The sequence below is a fragment of the Tachyglossus aculeatus genome, chromosome 21 (assembly GCF_015852505.1).
Source record: "Tachyglossus aculeatus isolate mTacAcu1 chromosome 21, mTacAcu1.pri, whole genome shotgun sequence".
NCBI classification, from domain to species: Eukaryota; Metazoa; Chordata; class Mammalia; order Monotremata; family Tachyglossidae; genus Tachyglossus; species Tachyglossus aculeatus.
Genome location: NC_052086.1, coordinates 19,482,991 through 19,499,225, shown reverse-complemented (window position 1 = coordinate 19,499,225; position 16,235 = coordinate 19,482,991). Strand labels below are relative to the sequence as shown.

Sequence of the window (16,235 nt, the reverse complement as noted above, 5' to 3'; positions counted from 1 at the left end):
TCCAAATACGGTGGGAAACCTGGGCGAACTGGTGATAGAAGCAGCATGGCATAGTGGATAGAGCACAGGCCTGGGAATCAGAAGGTCATGGGTTCTACTCCCGGCTTCGTCACTTTCTGCTAAGTGACCTTGGAAAAGTCACTTCACTTCTCTGGGCCTCAGTCACCTCATCTCTAAAATGGGGACTGAGACTGTGAGCCCCGCATGGGACAGGAACTGGGTCCAACTCGATTTGCTTGTACCCACCCCAGCTCCTAGTACAGTACCGGCACCTAGTAAGCACTTATCAAATGCCATCATTATTATTAGAGGGAGAGGAGTGCAGGCCACAACTGGCATATGCGAATAAACAAGCTCAGAGGTGGAGGTGGGGGGACTTAGTTATTCTAGTGGGATGGAGTGTACAAAGCCAAGAATCTGTCACTGAACATGGAGTAGAGAAACCATCCAAGGCCCCTCATCCAACAGTCAACGAAGCTGAAACGGATTGACCACACAGCTTCTGGGCCAGCAGTCTTGATCTCCGGCTCCAGAACTCCCAGGCACGAGAAGATTGGAAGAAGCTGGATTTGCCGCTGTTTTGCAAGCAGAGCCGTCATCTGGGCTGCTCAGTGACCATGCTGGGTGGACCTCCTGTTTGCCGGAGGCAGAGGGAAAAACATCTCTGCCCGCTCCGTGGTGGTTGCTCAGAGGCTAGGTGCGTGGACAGGTGGGAAGGGGATGAGAAGGGGAGTGTGGGAGTGGATTCCATCTGCTCAGACTGAGCAGCTCCGTTTCGTTTATTGCACTGATCGGCAGGATGCAAGGCACTTCTTGTAAAAAGGCCCCAGGAGACGGGGCTGCGGCTCCAGGCCTGGAATCGGGAGGCGTGATGATCCCTCCTCATCGGTGCAGTCCCTGAGTTTCTACCCAGCAAGTAGAGTCAGGTGGGAGCGGTCCAGATGGGCTGCCTAACCTGGGTCCTGAGCTCGCTGGAGAGAACCTACTGCAGCCCGGTCAATAGCCAGCGGGGGCTCCCCCTTTGCGTGAATCAGAAGCAGCGGCCCATCCGTCCCCTACCTTCACGATAGCCTGGACCACGGCAATGGTGTCATTGATCACTTCAGTGTTGTGATTTCTCTCCCTCAGGGCTGTCTCGACAGCCTAAAATAGACCAGCAGAACAGGAATATGATGGACAGATAGACAGACAGGCAGGCAGGCAGGGAATGCCCACCCCAAGTCCTAAAAGCAGGCGAGCTGCCAGCCCCAAGCGCCCCAAGCCAACCCCTGGAGCCCAGAGCGTCATAGTTCCTCCCAGATGGCACCAGTGGAAGCTGAGCTTGCCCCCTGAGGTGACACCTCTCCCTGACTGCCCACCCCTACCCACTCCACCTTGTCCACGGATCTCTCCAGACTGGTGGTGTTCGGAAGCAGCTGATTATGGAGCCGTGGTTCTTCGACTGTCCTCTTCACGTCGTAGCCAAACCAGAGGGAATTAATGATGGCCTGGATGGGGGTGGCGATTGGGAGGGGGATGGGAGGAAGGAAGAGGGGAGAGAGGAAACCACAGCATTAAGGACTCTCAAGCCTCAATGGGACCCAAGCCGGCCCTTTCCCATCAGCCTCTCCCGCCTGGAGAAAATATTCAGTTCTTGTAACCAGAAACTGTCTCGGTTATGAAAGGAAATGTCAGTGTAACAGAAACAGCCTAGGGGCAATGGGCTCCCCTTCCAACCTTACAGGGTACAAAGCACTTTACTAAGTGCTTGGGAGAGTAAAATATAATAATAATAATGATGGTATTTGTTAAGCACTTGTGTGCCGGGCACTGTACTAAGCCTTAGGGCGGATACAAGCAAATCGAGTTGGACACAGTCCCTGTTTCAATCTCAGTCTCAATCCTTGTTTTACATATGAGGTAACTCAGGCCCAGAGAAGTGAAACGACTTGCCCAAGGCAACACAGTAGACAAGTGGTGGAGCTGGGATTAGAACCCATGACCCCCAGGCCCAGGCTCTATTCACTATGCTAAGGCTACTTCTGTATAACAGATATATTGCCTGCCCACAATGAGCTTCTGGTGTAATGAGAAGCAATCGATCAGAAGGCTGTCCCTTCTGCAACCCACTGACTTGCTCCCTTTTTTCTTCCCCCCCTCCCAGCCCCACAATGCTTAGGTACATATCTGTAATTTACTAATTTATGTTCATGTCATTTTCCCCCTCCTCTAGACTGTAAGCTCGATTACCTGTGGGCAGGTAATGTGTTTATTGCCATATTGTCCTCTCCCAAGCTCTTAGTACGGTGTTCTGCCCACAGTAAGTGCTCAATAAATATTATTGAATGAATAAGAAGGTCCCAGGGAACTCTGCCCTCTGCATTGGACTGGGGCTGTGGGTATGGCTGGGGTCACTGCTTTGCCACCCACAAACACAGGGCAGAATGGTAGGATGGTGGCTCCCCTCTGTCCGGAATATCTCTTCTCCACCCAGCCCTCCACCTACCAAGGCTGTGGCTGTAGTGATCTGAGTTCCTCCGGATGCACCCACTACCATCCTCACCTTCTTATCTTTACCCACCAGGATGGTGGGACACATGGAGGAGAGAGGTTGTTTACCTGCAGGGAACACAGACGCAAGAGAAGTCAGGATCTGGAGCCGGCCCACCTTTCCTCTCCTCCGATTCTGGCATCGCGATTCCGCCCCCAAACCTTCTGGGCCGGAATCCCGGATCACAGCTGCCTCTGTTCCCCTCCAGCTCAAATCACATGCATGGAGGGATCTGTCGTTCTGCTGTTTCCTGAATCTCATTCAGGCTGGCAGCAGGATGGGAAGAAGAACCTATCCCAGAGTGCTCTTCCATGCATCTCCCAAAGTGACTCTCCTTGGCCTCCCTCTCCCCTACCCTGCCATTAACTTTCAGGCATTAACATTTAGCCCATGGCTGTAAAGAGGATGGTCTCAGCTCTGCCACTTTTCTTCTGTGTGATCTTGGGCATGTCAATTAACTGCTCTGTGCCTCAGTGACCTTATCTGAAAAACAGACACATGGACTGTGTCCAACCTGATTATCTTGTATCTATCTCAGCACTTGGTACAGTGCCTGGTGCTTAGAAAGCACTTAACAGATATCAATAAAAAAGAAAGAGGACAACCATCACACAGTTTCTCCTAACATCGTGTTTCTGCTGTTGGAGGCCGGACACCAGGCTAGCTAGACCATCTGGTCTGACCCAGTAGTGGCTTATGTTCTCATCGGGGATATGTAGACATGAATTTTCCTCCATCTTTTTCAGGTTTTAACCTGATAGTTTGTAAATTTTCTCTCCCTCTAATCCCAGTGATGTGGGCATCATCGTTGTGGCCGTAATTCCAGAAAAGCTGCTTAGTAAAGCCCTTCCACCCCAGCTATCCCCAGACGTTGGGCTCTGGGCTGTGAGACTTCCAGCAGGGAAATCCCTCTCTTTGTAAGGAGGGTGAGGTGATGGGGGAAAGGAGAGAGGGGAAAGAGCACCCTCCTAAATTCCAGAGGAAGCAGTCAGCGCAATGACCATTTGGTTTGAGTCTCCGCTTATTGGGCAGAGAATGTGTCTGTTTATTGTTATATTGTACTCTCCCAAGCTCATAGTGCAGTGCTTTGCACAGAGTAAATACTCAATGCTGAGTATGATTGGATGTATGAATGGACCACAGTCATGCCACGTTGCCCCAAAGCTCCAATTAATCAGTTGCATTTATTGAGAGCACTTACTGAGTGCAGAGCACTAAACTAAGCACTTGGGAGAGTACAGTGCAACAGAGGTGGTAGATACATTTCCCGCCAACAACGAGTTTAATTTAATTATTAACTGTGGTATTTGTTAAGTGCTTACTATGTACCAGGCACTTTACTAAGTACTGGGGTGGATACAGTAAATCGGGTTGGAAGTCCCTGTCCCACACGGGGCTCACAGTCTCAATCTTCATTTTAAAAACGAGGTAACTGAGGCCCAGAGAAGTGAAGTGACTTGCCCAAGGTCACACAGCAGACACATGGTGGAGCTGGGATTAAAACCCATGACCTTCTGACTCATAAACCCAAGCTCTATCCACTATGCCATGCTACTTCTTCAGACAAAGAGGAGAAAAATTCTTACCTGGAGCGATGAAATTGGCAGGAGAAGGTGGCACTCCAAATTCATTGGTGATGTTGGGGGAGCTGAAGTCATCCATTTCATCATTGAATATTATTCCACTGGTGTTGGAGAGGACTTTCGATCCGAAGCTTTAAAAATAAAAGCACATAAGCAATCACCCCCACCTGCTATGGGTATTTGCCATGCTACTATGATCTTTCAGTCATGTGTGGAGATCTAGGTGGGGCATTTTACCCTGCCTCTAGCCCTGTCCTGTCTGGTACTGGCCCCGCCTTGGCTCTGCCCTGCCCTTTGGCTAAGTCACAATTCCAGAAAACTCTGCTTCCAGGAGTGCTTCCTCTTCGGGAAGCTCCACCCAAGACCAGACTTGAAGAAAACCTACCCCCACGAGCTGATTAGAGGCAATCTCTCCTTCTCCTGCAGAGACAGAGGAGACATCTCCTTTACACATCCATCTGCATTCACTCCCTTGGAGAGCTCATTTGCTCCTAATTAATAATAATAATAATTGTGGTATTTGTTAAGTGCTTACTGTGTGCCAGGCATTCTACTGAGCACTGGGATGGATACAAGCAACTGAGGTTGGACAAAGTCCCTGTCCCACGTGAGGCTTACAGTCTCAATCCCCATTTTACAGATAAGGTAACTGAGACACGGAGAAGTTAAATGACTTGACAGCAGACACGTAGCAGAGCCAGGATTAGAACCCATCACCTTCTGACTCCCAGATCCTTGTTCTATTCATTCATTCATTCAATCGTATTTATTGAGTGCTTACTGTGTGCAGAGCACTGTACTGAGCGCTTGGGAAGTACAAGTTGGCAACGTATAGAGACGGTCCCTACCCAACAGCGGGATCACAGTCTAGAAGACTATGTTCTATCCACCAGGTCGTGCTGTTTCAACTAATAATAATAATGATAATGGTATTTGTTAAGCGCTTACTCTGGGTCAAGCACTGTTCTAAGCACTGGGGTAGATACAAGGTAATCAGGTTGTTCCACGTGGGGCTCACAGTCTTAATCCCCATTCTACAGATCAGGTAACTGGGGCACAGAGAAGTTACGTGGCTTGCCAAGGTCACACAGCAGACAAGTGGCGGAGCCAGGATTAGAACCCATGTCCTCTGACTCTTAAGCCTGGGCTCTTTCCACTAAGCCATGCTGCTTATTTGCTACCATCTCTTTATAGATGGTTTCCAAATCTACATCTCCACCCCTGACCTCTCTCCTTCTCTGCAGTCTCGTATTTTCTCTTACTTCCAGGACATCTCTGCTTGAACGTCTCACCAACACCTCAAACGTAACACATCCTAAAACAAACTCATTCATTCATTCATTCAATTGTATTTATTGAGCGCTTACTGTGTGCAGAGCACGGTACTAAGCGCTTGGGAAGTACAAGTTGGTGACATATAGAGACGGTCCCTACCCAACAACAGGCTCACAGTCTAGAAGGGAGAGACAGACAACAAAACAAAACATGTGGACAGGTGTCAAGTCGCCAGAACAAATAGAATTAAAACTAAGTGCACATCATTAACAAAATAAACAGAATTGTAAATATGTACAAGTAAAATAGAGTAATAAATCTGTCCACATCTTCCCACCCAAACCCTGTCCTTCCTCACGTAGACAGCACCAATCGATCAATCGTATTTATTGAGCACTCACTGTGTGCAGAGCACTGTATTAAGCACTTGGGAAGTACAAGTTGGCAACATATAGAAACGGTCCCTACCCAACAGTGGGCTCACAGTCTAGAAGAGGGAGACAGAGAACAAAACAAAACACCACTACCCTCCCCATCTCACAAGCCCATCACCTTGACATTATCCTCAAGTCATTTTCTCATTCAACCCACATAGTCAGTTGGTCACCAAATCTGGTTGTCTCAGCCTTCACAACAACATTAAAATCCACCCTTTCCTAACCAAATTGTTATCATGTTAATCCAAGCAATTATCCTATTCCACCTTGACTACACAAATACATGCTGAGGAGGTAGTGTGAGCATCAAACTGCTTAGGAGGTACAGACCAAGAGCATAGACAATGCAGAAGGGTAGGAGAATAGGGCAGGGAGATAAAAGGTTAGTCAGGGAAGGCTTCGTGGAGGAGGTGTGATATCGGGCTACTAGCTTCCATACCCACTCAGGGTCACACCTGGAGTGTTTCTGGAACTCTACCAGCCTCAACTATGGGATGGAGAATCAAGAAGAGGCATATCCATTTCTTTCTTGGCCAGTGGCTAGCGAGTGTAGCAATCTGCTACAAAAGACCCCCTGTGCTGGGCAGCAGCGACATGGGAGAGAATGAAAGGTGGAGACTCAAGTTTACCACATGGAAAGAGGCAATGGTAAATCACTTCCATATTTTTACCAAGGAAACACTGTAGGTACACTAACAGAACAACTGCAGATGGAGATGTGTCCATGGCATTGTTATGGGTCAGAGACTACGGCCTAAGACAAGACAAGACTAGCTTCCAGTGCTGGGCTAGGCCAGGCCAGATCATGTCTCAAAAATATGCTCCCTGCCTGAGGCGCCGTGATATATCTTGCATCCTGACTTTGAAGCCAACAGAGGTGACCCCAGGCCCTAGAGGCTCCAGACAGCAAGATTCCAGACAAGGTGAGTGCAAGAAGGGAGGTCCCAGAGAGGCAAATAATTAACAAGCCATGGTCTGCCCTGCTTCCCCGAGAGATTACTTTGGTTCTGTACAGTGCCCCTCTACAGAGGACCCAGACATACCCAGGCCAGAGGACCACCAGATAGCTCAGTTCAATCTAGGTGGGGCCAGCAGTTTTTTTAAAATGGTATTTATTAAGCACTTACTATATGCTAGGCACCATATTAAGCACTGGGGTAGATAATAATAATAATAATGATGGCATTTATTAAGCGCTTACTAAGTGCAAAGCACTGTGCTAAGCTCTGGGGAGGTTACAAGGCAATCATCATCATCATCATCAATCGTATTTATTGAGCGCTTACTGTGTGCAGAGTACTGTACTAAGCGCTTGGGAAGTCCAAGTTGGCAACATATAGAGACAGTCCCTACCCAACAGTGGGCTCACAGTCTAAAAGGGGGAGACAGAGAACAAAACCAAACATACTAACAAAATAAAATAAATAGAATAGATATGTACAAGTAAAATAAATAGAGTAACAAATATATACAAACATATATACATATATACAGGTGCTGTGGGGAAGGGAAGGAGGTAAGATGGGGGGGATGGAGAGGGGGATGAGGGGGAATCAGGTTGTCCCACCGGGGACTCACAATCTTCATCCCCATTTTACAGATGAGATAACTGAGGCCCAGAGAAGTTAAGTGACTTGCCCAAAGTCACACAGCTGACAATTGGTGGAGCTGGGATTTGAACACATTACCTCTGATTCCAAAGCCCGTGCTCTTTCCACTGAGCCAAGCTGCTTCTCTGTTTCTTCTAGATACAAGGTAATCAAGTTGGACACAGTCCCTGTCTCACATGGGGCTCACAGTCTTAATCCTTATTTAACAGACGTGTTTTCTGAGGCACAAAGAAGTAAAGTGACTTGCCCAATCTCATCCCTCTAGACTGTAAGCTCGTGGTACAGTGCTCTGCACACAGTAAGCGCTCAATAAATACGATTGATGATGGTGGGCAGGGAATGTGTCTGCTTATTGTTACATTGTATGTATATATGATGGCATTAGAGAAGCAGCGTGGCTCAGTGGAAAGAGCTCGGGCTTTGGAGTCAGAGGTCATGGGTTCAAATCCCAGCTCTGTCAATTGTCAGCTGTGTGACTTTGGGCAGGTCACAACTTCTCTGTGCCTCAGTTACCTCATCTGTAAAATGGGGATTAAGACTGTGAGCCCCCAAGGGACAACTTGATCACCTTGTAACTTCCCTAGCACTTAGAACAGTGCTTTGCACTTAGTAAGTGCTTAATAAATGCCATCATTATTATTATTAATATTTGTTAAGTGCTTACTATGTGCCAAGCACTGTTCTAAGCGCTGGGGGGCTAGAAGGTAGTCAGGTTGTCCCATGTGGGGCTCACAGTCTTAATCCCCTTTTTACAGATGAGGTAACTGAGGCTCAGAGAAGTCAAGTGACTTGCCCAAAGGCACACAGCTGACAAGTGGCGGAGCCGGGATTTGAACCCATGACCTCTGACTCCCAAGCCTGTGCTCTTCTCACTGAGCGACACTGCTTCTCTCCCAAGAACTTAGTACAGTGTTCTGCACATAATAAGCACTCAGTAAATACGATTGAATGAATGAATAAATGAAGGTCAAAGCCAGCATATGGTGGAGTCAGGATTAGAACCCAGGTCCTGTCCAAACCCAAACTGGACCCCATCCTATTCATTCATTCAATAGTATTATTCGAGTGCTTACTGTGTGCAGAGCACTTGGAGAGTACAATACAGCAATAAAGAGAGACAATCCCTGCCCACAACGGGTGTACAGTCTGGGAAGCGGGGAGAGGCAGACATCAAAACAAGTAAACAGGCATCAGTATAAATAGAATTATAGATATATAAATATATACATAAATGCTGTGGGGTGGGAGAGAGGGAGGAAGAGCAAAGGGAGCAAGTGGAGGTGACGCAGACGGAAGCGGGAGCTGAGGAAAAGGGGGCTTAGTCTGGGAAGGCCTCTTGGAGGAAATGCAGAAGCAGCATGGCTCAGTGGAAAGAGCCCGAGCTTTGGAGTCAGAGGTCATGGGTTCAAATCCTGGCTCCGCCAATTGTCAGCTGTGTGACTTTGGACAAGTCGCTTAACTTCTCTGGGCCTCAGTTCCCTCATCTGTAAAATGAGGATTAAGACTGTGAGCCCCCCGTGGGACAACCTGATCACCTTGTAACCTCCCCAGAGCTTAGAACAGTGCTTTGCACATAGTAAGCGCTTAATAAATGCCATCATTATTATTATGATTATTATTCAAATCCCGGCTCCGCCAATGTCAGCTGTGTGACTTTGGGCAAGTCTCTTAACTTCTCTGGGCCTCAGTTACCTCATCTGTAAAACAGGGATTAAGACTTTGAGCCCCCCGTGGGACAACCTGATCACCGTGTAACCTTCCTAGCGCTTAGAACAGTGCTTTGCATATTGTAAGTGATTAATAAATGCCATTATTAGTATTATTATTATGATTAATGAGGGGGAAGAGTGATTGCTTGGTGGATTTGAGGAGGGAGGGCATTCCAGGCCAGAGGTAAAACGTGGGCCAGGGGTCAATGGCGAGACAGGCAAGATCGAGGCCCATTGAGAAGGTTAGCACCAGAGAAGTGGAGTGTGTGGGCTGGGATGTTGAAGGAGAGAAGAGAGGTGAGGTCAGAGGGGGCAAGGTGGTGGAGAGCTGCAAAGCCAACAGTGAAGAGTTTTTGTTTGATACAGAGGTTGATAAGCAACCAACGGAGATTTTGGAGGAGGGAAGCAGGTCTTGGACTCCTTGTTTCCCTGCCAGACCCCTCCCACCCCCGACCCCCCTTTCCAGCCGTCCTCCTACTAGAGGTTGATGGTGCTGGTGGCCGACACCGCGCTGCCGTCCTCCGCCACCACAGAGAGGTGAGAGGTGCCGGCATTGTCAGGGGTATAGTACTCGGGCTCGTAGTAATCTGCGGGATGGGTCGTGGTGTCGGTGATGCGCCCCCGCAAGTTGGCCGCAAAAAACTCCGAGGTCATGTTCTGGATCACCTGTGAGGACAGCCAAAGACATGTCAACTCAGAGAGAGCTGCCGGGGGGAATCCGGGCCAGGAAACAAGGAACAAGACCCCAGAATCAGACCCCAGCGAGGAGGGGCGGACACCGGGCGATCTCCAGGTATCAGACCAGAGGTCATAAGGCAGCCATCCCAACCAATCGTTTGAGAGAAGAGAGCGAATAAAAATAATAATAATAATACTGTGGTATTTGATAAGCACTTACTGTGAGCCAAACACTGAGCTAAGCCCTAGGGTGAATACAAACAAATCAGGTTGGACACACTTCCTGTCTCAATCCTCATTTTACAGATGAGGCAACTGAGGAGCAGAGAAATGAAGTGACTTGCCCAAGGTCACACAGCGGACGAGTGGCGGAGCCGAAATTAGAACCCACGCTCTTTTGACTCCAGGGCCTGTGCTCTACCCACTGTGCCATGCTGCGTAGACTGTGAGCTTGTTGTTGGGTAGGGACCGTCTCTATATGTTGCCAACTTGTACTTCGCAAGCGCTTAGTACAGTGCTCTGCACACAGTAAGCACTCAAAAAATATGATTGAATGAATGAATAGTGGGAAGGGGAAAGGCCTGAAAGAACAGAGCACTGTCACTCAGTTTTTTGCTGCCAACTTGTACTTCGCAAGCACTTAGTACAGTACTCTGCACACAGTAAGTGCTCAATAAATACGATTGAATGAATGAATAGTGGGAAGGGGAAAGGCCTGAAAGAATGGAGCATTGTCACTCAGTTTTTTGCTTGGAGCATAGAATGAGTCAGAAAGGCTAGGAGGTTTATCCCCCAGGCTTGGCTCCTGGTCGGGCCAGGGCATGGGGGGCCAATGCCAGTCCCTTCACTCTCGGGCCACAAGGACGAGACGTCTGGGATGTCTGGGTTGGCTGCAGTGGGGAGATCCAGGTTGTCCGTGCTTTGGGCTTGAGCTCCGCACTCTAAACTGCGAGCTCACTGTGGGCAGGGAATGTGTCTGCTATATTGTTATATTGTACAGAAGGTTTAGTACGGTGCTCTGCACACTGGAAGAGCTCAATAAGTACGATTGACTGACTCAGCACTGCCTGTTCATCCCTGAATCCAAAGGCCAAATGCCTGATACTCCTGCTTCAAGCCCAGACAGGGAGACCAGACTCCGCCTGAACTGTGCCAAGTGGTTCTTTGTGGAAGTTGGCCCATCCACAGGGCCTTGCGCCAGGAAGAACGAACCCTGTTCGCTCCCCAGCTGGAAAGGTCGATCTGGGAATCATCTGAAGAGAGGCGGTAGTTGAAGCCGTGGGAGCAGATGAACTCCCCAAAGGAGTGGGTGTAGGTGGAGAATAGAAGGAGACCCAGAACTGAACCTTGAGGAACTCCCACAGTTAGGGGGCAGATCATCATCATCATCATCAATCGTATTTATTGAGCGCTTACTATGTGCAGAACACTGTACTAAGTGCTTGGGAAGTACAAATTGGCAACATATAGAGACAGTCCCTACCCAACAGTGGGCTCACAGTCTAAAAGGGGGAGACAGAGAACAAAACCAAACATACTAACAAAATAAAATAAATAGAATAGATATGTACAAATAAAATAAATAAATAAATAAATAAATAGAGTAAAAAATATGTGCAAACAGCGGAGACCACAAAAGAAACTGCTAATGAGTGACCGGAGGGGAGAACCCGGAGAGGAAAGTGTCAGTGAAGCCAAGATTAAAGAATGTTTCTGGGAGAAGGGAAGGGTTCATAGGGGCAAGAACAGCTGAGAGGTAAAGGAGGATTAGGATGGAGTTGGGCAGCATGACTGTGTCCTGGTGTTTGAAGTTTCCCAGTGGCAACCCTCATCTCTGGCCTGGCAGATTCACACAACACACCACCCTTCCGCAACTCAGGTTCTGTACCCATTGCTGACAGCAACAGGCGTTTAAACACCTCGCCGGGTGGAGAGGGTGGGATTAGAAGGAGTTTTGCATGGGTTTTGTGCTGACAGAAGGCCAGAGCCTGTTACCGGTTCACTGACAGCCTTGTCTTCATCCTTCTTACAGGGATTATAGCAACTGCCCCTTGGCAGATTTGTGGTTAAGACATGAAACTCTCCATTCCAACAGTAACCCAGACAGGACTGACCCCGGTAATATTAACAAATTTGGGGTCTCCCAGGAGCGTCCTCTTGGCATAGGCAAAACGGAAAGCTTCCACAATGCGGTGGTAGGTCAGCCCCTTTGCCTCATTGTTCTTTACGCTGTCACTTGAGAATTTGTATCCTAGGGGAGGAAGAAAAACAACAGTAAAGCAAAAAAAAAACCCAAAATAAAACAAACAAAAAAAACCACATAGCCCAGTGGCTAATAACTAGTGGCTAATAGAGAAGCAGCATGGTCTAGTGGATAGAGCATGGGCCTGGGTTCTAATTTTGACTCTGGCTCTTGCCTGCTGTGTGACCTTGGGCAAGTCACTTAACTTCTCTGTGTCTCAGTTACCTTATCTGCAAAATGGGGATTAAGACTCTGAGCCCCATGTGGGACATGGACTCTGTCCAACCTGATTATCCTGCATCTGTCCCAGCACTTAGTACAGTGCCTGGCATATAATAAGCACTTAACAAATACCATTAAAAAATAAATAAATAACTGGGCCCTGACCCTAAGCCAGTCATTCATTCATTCAATCGTATTTACTGAGCACTTACTGTGTGCAGAGCACTGTACTAAGTGCTTGGGACGTACAAGTTGGCAACATATAGAGATGTCAGGCTCTAGACTTGTGAAAGACCCCTAATTTGGAGTTTGCTTACCCATCTAGGCCTAATCTTTACAGAAGTAGAAACATCACTATCTAAAGTTGGCATTTTGTTGTTGCTTGTTTCTTCTCAGTGGTGTTTGTTAAGCTTGGCCTAGTGGAAAGAGCACGGGCTTGGAAGTCAGAGGACAAGGGTTCTAATTCCGGCTCTGTCACTCGTCTGCTGTTTGACCTTGGGGAAGCCACTTAACTTCTCTGGGCCTCAGTTACCTCATCTGTAAAAATGGGGATCAAGACTGTGAACCCCACATGGGAAGACCTGATTACCTTATATCTACCCCAGCGCTCAGAACAGTTCTTGGCGCATAGTAAGTGCTTAACGAATACCATTATTAATATTATTAAGCACTTACTATTTGCCAGATACTGCACTAAACACTGAGGTTGGACACAGTCCCTATCCCATATGGGCTCACAATCTTCATTTCCATTTCATTTTACACACACATTCATTTCCATTTTACACATGAGGTAACTGAGGTAAAGAGAAGTTAAGTGACTTGCCCAAGGTCACAGAGCAGACAAGTGGCAGAGCCAGGAATAGAATCCAGGTCCTTGGACTCTCAGGCCCATGCTCTTTTCCCTAGGCCTTGTTGCATTTTACTGTTCTTGAAATAATAATAATAATGATAATAATGGTATTTGTTAAACGCTTACTATGTGCAAAGCACTGTTCTAAGCACTGGGGAGGTTACAAGGTGATCGGGTTGTCCCACGGGGGGCTCACAGTTTTAATCCCCATTTTTACAGATGAGGGAACTGAGGCCCAGAGAAGTGAAGTGACTTGCCCAAAGTCACACAGCTGACAAGTGGCAGAACTGGGATTTGAACCCACGACCTCTGACTCCAAAGCCCGGGCTCTTTCCTTTTAGACTGTGAGCCCACTGTTGGGTAGGGACTGTCTCTATATGTTGCCAACTTGTACTTCCCAAGCGCTTAGTACAGTGCTCTGCACACAGTAATCGCTCAATAAATACGATTGATTGATTGATTTCCACTGAACCATGCTGCTTCTCTACTTTCCAATTCTCCATAGATGATAGAATTAAATAAGTCCCAGCAGACCAGGTAAATAAAAGACTCTTTATTAGACATGCTCTCTGAAAATTCCCTTGTGGTCTTTTTAACAATTGCCCAAATCAGAGTTCCCCTCCCCCGAACCCCTTGCCAGCTCATAGTTCATTCCCACAGACCTGCCATATCCATGATTCTGAATGACGAAAAGCACCCATTTTTTCCCCAACCCCTGCCACCCACCCCTAACTGCTTTAAAAATCTAACCCTCTTCCCCGTCCTCTCCCCTCTCATAAAACTGCTTGCCTGAAGCTTCTCTCTCATCTTACCACTATTTTCAGTGTGTCTTTCTTCTGGCTCCTTTCTTTCCGCTTTCGCACAAACTTAATGATTATGATGGAATTTGTTAAGTGCTTATTCTGGGCAAAGTGTTGTGGCAGAGACACAAGATAATCAGATCAGAAAAGTCCCTGCCTCTTTTAAGAGGCTCCCAGTCTAAGAAGCAGAGAAGGCACGTGTCTTATCCCCATTTCACAGTTGAGGAAACAGGCCCAGAGACATGTCCAAGATCCCTCAGCGGGCCAGTGGTAGAGCCAGGCCTGGCACCTGATTTCCAGTCTTCCTGCCCTTTCCATTAGGCCACGCTGCCCCTGAGGAAATTTAAGCCTCCCTTATTTGGAAAAAGCAATTCCTCTCTCACTGACCCCTACTGCTATAGCCTCTGTTCCTGTCCAGCCTCCTTGAAAAGGTTATGTATATTAGCCGCCTTCACTTCCTCTCAGCATCCTGCAATCTAGATATTACTCCTTCGGTCTACCGAAACGACACTCCTCAAGGTCTCCAATGACTTAATAATAATAGCATTTATTAAGCACTTACTATGTGCAAAGCACTGTTCTAAGCGCTGAAGTCCAGCAGACTGTTTGCCTGAGCCGTCCTGGACTCTTCAGTTGCCTTTGGCTTATGGACCATTCCCTCCCTTTCCAGTTTCAGTTTCACTGCCTCAATACTCTCCTGATTTTCTTCCTACTTCGGACCACTTCGCTTTAGTCTCCTTTGCTGGTTCTTCGTCCTCCCTCTACCCTGTTACTGTGGGCATCTCTCAAAGCCCTGTCCTGGCCCCTTCAACCCCTCAGTCTGTTAGGGGACTCTTCCACTCACATCATTTCAGTTACCACCTTAATGCAGGTGGCGCCCAATTCTACCTCACAAGTTTCACAATCTCTCTTCTCCTCAGCCATTTCTCACTGGCATCATAAATTCATTTTCAAAATCTGAACTTTACATCTTCCCTCCTAAAACTTCTCTCCTTAATTTTTCTATCTCTGTTGGCACCACCACCACTACCACCCCCATCCTTCCTGTACCAGAAATTCACTCACCTTCGACGCCCACATTCCATCTCTCTCTAAAACTTGCTGGGTTTTCCTCCATATATCTTGTTCCCCATGCTTAGGATCACCCTGGTTCAGGCACTTATCTCCTCCAAAGTCTCCCAGGGTTAGCCATTTTCTCCTGTCATTTTTAATGGTATTTATTTAGGGCTTATTATGTGCCAAACTCCGTACTAGGGGCTGGAGAAGGCTTAAATTTCCTAATTTAATTCCTAATTTAATTCCTAATAAGCACTTGATAAATATCACAATTATTATTAGATAAAAGATAATCAGAATAGACCCACAGTCGGTGTTCGACATGGGGCTCACAGACTTAATCCCCATTTTACACATGAAGCAACTGAGGTACAGGGAAGTGAAGTGAATTGCCCAAGGTCACACAGAAGACAAATGGCAGAGCAGGGATTAGAACCTAGTTCCTCTGAATCCCAAGCCCGTGCTCTACCTACTAGGCCACATTGCTTCTAAAGGGATTTCTCATCACTTTTAAGGAAGGCCATGCTATCCAGGGGCCTGAATGAGTTTCTATTTCCAGAAGAGCCTTCCCTGCCTCCACATCCCCTCAAGCCTTCTGGCTATGGGCTGAGTTATCCTTTACACGATTACCACTGCAGACGTCAAACCCTTCCCTGTTGTCTGACGAGCCACCCACTGTCCCAGCTGCCCAGAGGCGGGCATCAATCCGGTGGCTTTGAGGGGCCTCTGGCGAGTCCTTTGAGTGACGTCACGCTTACCTTTCAAGATGTTGAGGATGAGCCCGAGGACAGGGCCACTCAGGGGTGCACTCGGAGTGTACAAGGTGTAATCGCCAAGGGTGAAGTTCAAAGGATTTTCAATTAGTTCTGCCGTGTAATTCATTAGGTCTTCTTCCGTGATGATCCCCCCTATAACGGAACACGTATGATGCAGATGACTGGGGTGGTGGGGAGGGGAGGTGCAGGGAAGGGGTGGGATTCCATAGGAAGTTAGAGAGATTCCCAAAGGTTGCATGTCTTCCTGCCTGCCAGGAATTCTCCTTCTAGTCCAAAAACCTGAGTCTCACTGCGAGACCCCGCCACCCCAACTGACCACTTCCCTCTTTATGCTCACCCTTCACCAATCACCACTCGTACCCACATTTTTTTATGGTATTTGTTAACTGCTTACTGTGGGTCAAGTCGGACACAGTTCCTGCCCCACATGGGGCTCACAGTCTAAGGAGGAGTAAACATAACTG

At 47.7% G+C, this 16,235-nt stretch overlaps 1 protein-coding gene across 8 annotated transcripts in view; it reads right to left on the bottom strand.

The window, feature by feature from the left end:
* Positions 1-252: 252 nt before the first annotated feature.
* GGT1 (gamma-glutamyltransferase 1) overlaps positions 253-16,235 on the bottom strand; it is a 121,736-nt gene continuing 105,753 nt past the window's right edge. For all 8 annotated transcript variants that reach the window (XM_038763208.1, XM_038763211.1, XM_038763207.1 and 5 more), the window contains 7 exons: positions 15,754-15,903; positions 11,937-12,073; positions 9,623-9,810; positions 4,117-4,244; positions 2,486-2,598; positions 1,374-1,487; positions 253-1,143 (listed from right to left, as the gene is read on the bottom strand). In XM_038763208.1, coding sequence (XP_038619136.1) covers positions 997-1,143; positions 1,374-1,487; positions 2,486-2,598; positions 4,117-4,244; positions 9,623-9,810; positions 11,937-12,073; positions 15,754-15,903 — 977 coding nt within the window. In that variant the 3' untranslated portion in view covers positions 253-996. The remainder of the gene's footprint in view (positions 1,144-1,373; positions 1,488-2,485; positions 2,599-4,116; positions 4,245-9,622; positions 9,811-11,936; positions 12,074-15,753; positions 15,904-16,235) is intronic.